At 42.8% G+C, this 9,513-nt stretch overlaps 1 protein-coding gene and 1 pseudogene across 1 annotated transcript in view; both read right to left on the bottom strand.

The window, feature by feature from the left end:
* The window catches only part of LOC135503902 (potassium voltage-gated channel subfamily C member 1-like), a 51,993-nt gene extending 50,469 nt beyond the window's left edge, over positions 1 to 1,524 (bottom strand). Inside the window, exon 1 of the mRNA XM_064922084.1 lies at positions 69 to 1,524. Within this exon, the coding sequence (XP_064778156.1) occupies positions 69 to 716 (648 nt within the window). The 5' untranslated portion in view covers positions 717 to 1,524. The remainder of the gene's footprint in view (positions 1 to 68) is intronic.
* A 3,041-nt stretch (positions 1,525 to 4,565) lies between these two features.
* Positions 4,566 to 9,200, bottom strand: LOC135503901 (heat shock 70 kDa protein-like; annotated as a pseudogene).
* Positions 9,201 to 9,513: the final 313 nt, after the last annotated feature.

Raw genomic sequence — 9,513 nt, 5'->3', positions numbered from 1 at the left:
GTTTATGAGCAGGAAGCATATTGCTATATATTACAATAGTATTAATATGAAAAAAAGAGTAAACTTACTCTAGCAGCCCTGGATGAGTAGGGGTCCTCAAAGAGTGCCCATATCTTTGGTTGCCAAACTTCGCAGCATCCCCTCGATCTTTCCGGGCAGTCCTCAATGCCGAACCGTCTGGGTAGTTCATCGTCCGTGTCATCCGGGTCTGGTGGTTCGAATATGTCCAGCGCCTCCTCTGCGTCCCGATGCTGCCGGTATGTCATCCAGCAACACGGCTCCACGTCGGTCTCATCTATCATCCAAAACGCCAACTCCTCTTCAAAAAGAGGCCCGCAGACATCTGCGGGGCAATGGAGCTTGCCAGTCCTATAATAGTTCAACACATAAGCGAATATGCCAGGATGCCTGTCGAAAAATAACTCGTTTGTAGTTGGATATGGAGATATGGATCTGGGTTGGGAGGGAGTCGGTGGGAGGGAGTCCGTGTCTGGGTTGTTCACCGGCTCTGGCGGGTCGGCTAACAATGCCAGGCGCGTCCCCGGTAGGGTCCTAATTGTGCTTTTGTAGGTTTCGTGTCTTGTGCCACCAACATTGATGATTATTTTTTCAGAGTCTTCCCCCCTGGTCATCTCTTCCTTCAGGCATGTCTTGGACGGAGGTTTGTTGCCTGATTTGCGTCCTCGGTAAGACGAAACACACACCGAGTTAATCATAGATTTAGATGGAGAGACGGTTGGTTATTCCGTTAATTTGTTATTCAGTTAGTATATCTCGGTGAATCACACGGTGACAATTGAGTTTTTCCTCATGTCAGTCCTTGTTATAATACTACTCATGTATCCAACTGTACCGGGGACAGTTGTTGTTTTCAACAAGTCCAATGCGAGCGGCAGGCAGGCAGAGAGAGTGCCCTTGACTAAACCCCCCTGTTATAAAGGCTACAACTCTCCTAACGACCCTTATCTATAGGTTGCAATCTCAAAACATCTATATAATATCTGGACTAGGTAGGCTTTTGTGGTCAAAATATTTGTTGAATAATGTCTATCAATAAGCAGAAGTTGTTGCCGAAAATAGGCTTCAAAGATTCAACAGTTCAGTCATGGATACTTGGCGACCTTCAACGATAGTTTCAGATTATGCTATGGAATATTGGGAGTGTTTTATTCTACATCAAAACTACAAAATGTGCCAATTTAAAGAAAGTCTATTTCTAGATAATTTTTTGGGAGTAATAACCCAAGGTCCTCACCTATTGTTGCATTATTCCTTATCCGAAAATTCACAAAATCCGCCAGACACCCCCCAATTTTTTAAAACACATTTCCTAAACATGGAAGTTGACCCCAATAATGATCTAAATTACTAAATGCGCGCGACGCGTGCTTTGGAATATTCCATCAATTTGCGATGATGTCTTCCTGGAGGCGAATGAGATGTGATGTGCGGTTGTTTTTCAGGGAACATTAAGGATCTGCTGCTTCTCCAACCAGAAGTATCCTCCCTCCGCTCAGCCACACCATAGTCAGTCAGACAGACGACACACAGCCAGCCCTCCCTGTAAGCGCCGACTGAGGCTCGCAACAGACTCGATAAATTAACCCTTTCTAGTCTGGTTAATTTTAGCCTTTATGAGAGATTATTTTGTTCTATAACATACCAATCCTTTAAATGTATTCATGATGTCCGTTTATATAATTAGAAAACGTGAATAGTACTAGTATGAGCTTTAAAATGACTGTAGATTCACGCATATCTATTATGGTACTGTATCTGTGTGCCACAATGTAGACTGAGAACAGGTAGGCTATCCATCGTTACATATATTGATTCTCACTTAGCATAACTTAAACAATGAATTCACACAGACACACCTACACCCACACACATGTATATGAATTCACACAGACACACCTACACCCACACACATGTATATGAATTCACACAGACACACACACAGACAGACACACCTACACCCACACACGAATTCACACAGACACACCTATGTATATGAATTCACACAGACACACCTACACCCACACACATGTATATGAATTCACACAGACACACCTACACCCACACACATGTATATCAATTCACACAGACACACCTACACCCACACACATGTATATGAATTCACACAGACACACCCACACACATGTATATGAATTCACACAGACACACCTACACCCACACACATGTATATGAATTCACACAGACACACCTACACCCACACACATGTATATGAATTCACACAGACACACCTACACCCACACACATGTATATGAATTCACACAGACACACCTACACCCACACACATGTATATGAATTCACACAGACACACCACACACACACACACAGACACACCTGTATATGAATTCACACAGACACACCTACACCCACACACATGTATATGAATTCACACAGACACACCTACACCCACACACATGTATATGAATTCACACAGACACACCTACACCCACACACATGTATATGAATTCACACAGACACACCTACACCCACACACATGTATATGAATTCACACAGACACACCTACACCCACACACATGTATATGAATTCACACAGACACACCTACACCCACACACATGTATATGAATTCACACAGACACACCTACACCCACACACATGTATATGAATTCACACAGACACACCTACACCCACACACATGTATATGAATTCACACAGACACACCTGTACACCCACACCTACACCCACACACATGTATATGAATTCACACAGACACACCTACACCCACACACATGTATATGAATTCACACAGACACACCCACCCACCACATGTATATGAATTCACACAGACACACCTGTATATGAATTCACACAGACACACCTACACCCACACACATGTATATGAATTCACACAGACACACCTACACCCACACACATGTATAAATTCACACAGACACACCTACACCCACACACATGAATTTCACACAGACACACCTTGTATATGAATTCACACAGACACACCTACACCCACACACATGTATATGAATTCACACAGACACACCTACACCCACACACATGTATATGAATTCACACAGACACACCTACACCCACACACATGTATATGAATTCACAGTCACATTATTGGGAGATCCATGAAAAAACATTGTTTATTTTACAACTGCTCTTTGTATGGCAACGTGCGTGTTTTAGACTGTACAATTTCGTCACGCTGACTCACTCGTGTTCTATAGATCATGCCAAGCACGTTTACCCCACATCACTGTATCTACCAAAATAATTGCGTTAACTGGAGCACTTAAATCAGTCATTTGAGCGCAGTAGCCACTTGTATAAAGAAAGCCATCTCTCAATAACATGTGGATTCCTTTGCAATCAGCAGCGATGCTTTGCACAGTTCTTCATTGCTCTAGAATGTTCTCTTCCTCTCACTGATGCTCGTTGAATAATACCTTCTTTTTTCATCCTTCATTTACAAGAGACAGATGTTTTTTATATATATATATATATATATATACATAACTCTTCACCACCAGGTAATCCTTATCAATTTGTGTTGCCTGCTTAAAATAACCAACAATTGCACAAGGTTAGAATAAGGGTTAACACTACCTGTTGTGTCATAACGTTAGGACCACTTTGGAAAGACATGTTTTACAATATCAATGCGTTCATGTGTCGTCCGTCCTCTTCAAATGTTCATCTTAATAACAGGAAGATGTTTTATTGACGCACCGCAAATACACATTCAGTTCAGTTCAATTCAGCTCACACAGTCTGCTTAGGGGTTAAAGTCGGTTCACAGCTATTCTAGGAAAAGATTAGCATATTCATATTTCATAAGGCAGTCTGGTCCAACAGGTGAACAGGTTCAAAAGGAATGGCGTTTTGTTGCCATTTTGAAAAGGTGTTTCTTTGGTGACCTAAGATTGCCATCTAGTGGTCATATTGGTTCCCATCATTTTGAAGAGTAATGGAATCCTACTCCCTACATAGTCCACTACCATTTTGGGATGCATACAATTTTTCTTGAATTGAGTCAATAGTCGTTCTGTGGGCATAGAGTGAGTCATCTATCCAAACATGTATAATTAAGTAGGTTTGAATATCCTATGTCAATATAATACCAGAAATTAAATTATCCTGTGAGCAATTAAAATTATAAGTGTAAATATAAGAGAACCACTGTTATGTAATGTTGTACAGTAAGTTGTTTATAAAATGTGAGTATAGTACTTGTTATTTTGTATGAAAAATTTGAAAGGTAATATTATTTAGTCCTAAACTGTAAATATGAGACTGTGTTAATGAAAAGAGTGACTAACAAAACATATATTTTTTTATTGTAACAAGTTAAATGAATAACAAAAAAATAGCCCATTCATAATATTGGTTTAACATGTGACCATATCATTTAGGGTTGAAGTTGACACAACAACCTAAAGTACTCTTGTAGTGACAGCAAATCTATGTACACGCAAAGTTCTAAGAATGCAAAGCTAGTTGACAAACAGTAGTTCTATCATAAACAGGTCTCTTTTTAGTGATTGATTGATTAGTCCACCTCCTCAATGGTAGGGCCCTGAGAGCTATCCCCGCCCCCGGCCTGGCTTCCACAGCTCCCCATTGGAGGAGCCCCTCCCGCCCCCCCCTGGTAGAGCTTGGATACGATTGGGTTACACACTCTCTCCAGCTCCTTCTGCTGGTACTCAAACTCCTCCTTCTCAGCCTCTCTAACCAGGAGATAGTTTGGTTGCACTTCTCAACAACCTTCTTCTTGTCATCCTCGTTGATCTTCCCTGCCAGGTTTGGATCTTCTACACTACTCTTCATGTTGAATGTGTAGGACTCCAAGCTGTTCTTGGCTGCTATCTTCTCCCTCTGGGCATCATCCTCAGCTTTGTATTTTGTTGGCGTCCTGCACCATCTTCTCAACATCCTCTTTGCTGAGCTGCCCCGTGTCGTTGGTGATGGTGATCTTGTTCTCCTTGCCTGTACTTCTATCCACCGCCGACAGGTTCAGGATGCCGTTAGCGGCGATGTCGAAGGTCACCTCGACTTGGGGAACTCCTCTAGGAGCGGGAGAGATACCTGTGAGATCAAACTTCCCAAGCAGATTATTGTCCTTGGTCATGGCTCTCTCTCCCTCGTACACCTGGATGAGCACACCTGGCTGGTTGTCAATGTACGTGGAGAAGATCTGGGTCTGCTTGGTGGGGATGGTGGTGTTACGTTTGATCAGGGCGGTCATGACCCCTCCTGCTGTCTCGATGCCCAGGGACAGAGGAGCCACGTCCAAGAAGAGAAGGTCCTGGACGATCTTACAGGTGTCGCTCATCAAGATGGCCGCCTGGATGGCAGCGCCGTCTGCCACCGCTTCATCTGGGTTGATGCTCTTGTTGAGTTCCTTTCCGTTGAAAAAGTCCTGCAAGAGCTTCTGGATCTTAGGGATTTCATGTGGAGCCACCAACCAGAACGATTTCATGGACCTGGGGCCTTGTCCATCTTGGCATCTTTCAAGGCTTTTTCCACAGGGTCCAGGGTTCCCATGAATAGCTCAGAGTTTAGTTATTCAAACCGAGCCCTGGTGATGGAGGTGTAGAAGTCAATGCCTTCAAAGAGGGAGTCGATCTCAATGCTGGCCTGGAAACTGGAGGAGAGGGTTCTCTTGGCCCCCACACAGGCTGTTCTCCGCCTTCTCACTGCCCTCTTGTTCTGACTGATGTCCTTTTTGTTCTTCCTCTTGAACTCCTCCGCAAAGTGGTTGACGAGGTGGTTGTCAAAGTCCTCCCCTCCCAGGTGTGTGTCCCCAGCTGCGGCCTTCACCTCAAATATCCCGTCCTCGATGGTCAAGATTGAGACATCAAAAGGTGCCTCCGCCGAGATCAAAGAGGAGTAATATCCTCTCCTTTCCTTGTCCAAGGTCAAGCCACCGCTTGATGATCCTCCAGCGTCTTTAGTAGCCTGCCTCTGGGAGTCGTTGAAGTAGGCTGGGACTACTTCTGGCCCCAGGTAGGCCTCAGCAATCTCCTTCATCTTAACCAGGACCATTGAGGAGATCTCTTCAGGGTAGAAGGCCTTGGTCTCCCCGACTTGAGGACCCTTGTAGAAGGCTTTGGTCTCTCCCTTGCATTCGCTGTGTCCTCCCCGACTTGAGGACATCTCTTCGGGGATAGAAGGCCTGCTCTCCCCGACTTGAGGACATCTCTTCGGGGGTAGAAGGCTTTGGTCTGACTTGAGGACATCTCTTCGGGACTTTGGTCTCTCCCTTGTACCCTCCCCGAGGGACATCTCTTCGGGGGTAGAAGGCCTTGGTCTCTCCCTTGTACTCCTCCCCGACTTGAGGACATCTCTTCGGGGGTAGAAGGCTTCCCTGGTCTCTCCCCGACTTGAGGACATCTCTTCGGGGGTAGAAGGCTTTGGTCTCTCCCTTGTACTCCTCCCCGACTTGAGGACATCTCTTTGGGGGTAGAAGGCTTTGGTCTCTCCCTTGTACTCCTCCCCGACTTGAGGACATCTCTTCGGGGGTAGAAGGCCTTGGTCTCTCCCTTGTACTGCACCTGGACTTTGGGCTTCCCACCATCGTTGGTCACCTAGAAGGGTGAGAACAACAAGGTCATCTATTGATATACCCAAACTTTTCAAATACATTTTTATGTATGTATGTATGTATGTATGTATGTATGTATGTATGTATGTATGTATGTATGTATGTATGTATGTATGTATAGTTGAAGTCAGAAGTTTACATACACCTTAGCCAAATACATTTAAACTCAGTTTTTCACAATTCCTGACATTTAATCCCAGTAAAAATTCCCTGTTTTAGGTCAGTTAGGATCACCACTTTATTTTAAGACTATGAAATGTCAGAATAATAGTAGAGAAAATGATTTATTTCAGCTTTTATTTATTTCATCACATTCCCAGTGGGTCAGAAGTTTACATACACTCAATTAGTATTTGGTAGCATTGCCTTTAAATTGTTTAACTTGGGTCAAATGTTTCGGGTAGCCTTCCACAAGCTTCCCACAATAAGTTGGGTAAATTTTGGCCCATTCCTCCTGACAGAGCTGGTGTAACTGAGTCAGGTTTGTAGGCCTCCTTGCTCGGACAAGCCTTTTCAGTTCTGCCCACACATTTTCTATAGTATTGAGGTCAGGGCTTTGTGATGGACACTCCAATAGCTTGACTTTGTTGTCCTTAAGCCATTTTGCCACAACGTTGGAAGTATGCTTGGGGTCAGTGTCCATTTGGAAGACCCATCTCTGACCAAGCTTTAACTTCCTGACTGATGTCTTGAGATGTTGCTTCAATATATCCGCATAATTTTCCTGCCTCATAATGCCATCTATTTTGTGAAGTGCACCAGTCCCTCCTGCAGCAAAGCACCCCCACAGCATGATGCTGCCACCCCCGTGCTTCACGGTTGGGATGGTGTTCTTCAGCTTGCAAGCCTCCCCTTTTTCATCCAAACATAAATGGTCATTATGGCCAAACAGTTCTATTTTTGTTTCATCAGACCAGAGGACATTTCACAAAAAGTGACAATCTGTGTCCCCAAATGCAGTTACAAACCGTAATCTGGCTTTTTCATGGCGGTTTTGGAGCAGTGGCTTCTTCCTTGCTGAGCGGCCTTTCAGGCTATGTCGATATAGGACTTGTTTTACTGTGGATATAGATACTTTTGTACCTGTTTCCTCCATCATCTTTACAAGGTCCTTTGCTGTTGTTCTGGGATTGATTTGCACCAAAGTACGTTCATCTCTAGGAGACAGAGCGGTATGACGCCTGTGTGGTCCCATGGTGTTCATACTTGCATACTATTGTTTGTACAGATGAACGTGGTTCCTTCAGGCATTTGGAAATTGCTCCCAAGGATGAACCAGACTTGTGGAGGTCTACAATCTTTTTTCTCCATGATGTCAAAAAAGAGGCATTGAGTTTGAAAGTAGACCTTGAAATATATCCACAGGTACACCTCCAATTGACTCAAATGAAGTCAATTAGCCTATCAGAAGCTTCTAAAGCCATGACATCATTTTCTGAAATTGTCCAAGCTGTTTAAAGGCACAGTCAACTTAGTGTATGTAAACTTCTGACCCACTGGAAATGTGATACAGTGAATTATAAGTGAAATAATCTGTCTGTAAACAATTGTTGGAAAAATGCACAAAGTAGATGTCCTAACCGATTTGCCCAAACTATAGTTTGTTAACAAGAAATTTGTGGAGTGGTTGAAAAACAAGTTTAATTGATTCCAACCTAAAAATGTATGTAAACTTCCGACTTTAACTGTATGTGTGTATGTAACCCTGTATATATGTAACCCTGTATATATGTAACCCTGTATATATGTAACCCTGTATATATGTAACCCTGTATGTATCTAACCCTGTATGTATGTAACCCTGTATGTATGTAACCCTGTATGTATGTAACCCTGTATGTATGTAACCCTGTATATATGTAACCCTGTATATATGTAACCCTGTATATATGTAACCCTGTATATATGTAACCCTGTATATATGTAACCCTGTATGTATCTAACCCTGTATGTATCTAACCCTGTATGTATCTAACCCTGTATGTATGTAACCCTGTATATATGTAACCCTGTATATATGTAACCCTGTATATATGTAACCCTGTATGTATCTAACCCTGTATGTGTTTGTGTTTTATTTGTTTGTGATGTTTCCATTTGTTGAAGGATTAGTGCTTTATTGTAATAAATTAGAGCTTGTATTCTTAAAAATGGTAAATAAATTAATAATTCATGTAAAATGTACTTAGAAAGGCCACAGCTTCATGTCTGACTGAACGATCTGGTCGTTGAACTCCCTGCCGATCAGGCTTATTGCATCAAACACAGTGTTGGTGGGGTTAATGGCCACCCGCATTGAAATTAATTACAATTAAATGTTAGTTTGGGTAAACAAAACAATACATGCATCCACAAGATTTGATCAACATTTGATCCCAGAGACTATCACTTGGAGGCATTTATTAAAACATAAACAGACAGACAGACAGACAGACAGACAGACAGACAGACAGAAGTGGGACCTACCTGGTTCTTTGCTGCGTCATCGTTGATCTCCACCTTGCCATGCTGGAACAACCCCACACAGGAGTATCTGATGCCCAGGTCAATGCCAATGGATACTCCCTTTGCTGAAGACATCTTGGTTTATTTAAAAATATATATATTTTAGTTCCTGCATGAGTAAGATTAGGAACATAACTTACATAATATGTTAACTGTTCAGGCATTATCTAAAAACTGCCACAGTATCAGCATTGTAGCGTTATAGAATAACCGTACTTATAGTGATTGACAGATTGTTCTTCTCTTGAGATATTGAAGGATCTCGGATGAGTCCTGAGTATTTTCACCCCGTTTGGGCCTTGCTTCTGAGTCGAGTGGTTACCCCAAGAGGTATGGCTCAACTGAGAGAGATCCATGGCTTTAGATACTAAAAGCACCTTTCTAGAGT

The sequence above is a fragment of the Oncorhynchus masou genome, chromosome 18, assembly GCF_036934945.1.
Source record: "Oncorhynchus masou masou isolate Uvic2021 chromosome 18, UVic_Omas_1.1, whole genome shotgun sequence".
Classification (NCBI taxonomy): Eukaryota; Metazoa; Chordata; class Actinopteri; order Salmoniformes; family Salmonidae; genus Oncorhynchus; species Oncorhynchus masou.
This window is presented reverse-complemented; position numbering and strand designations above follow the sequence as displayed.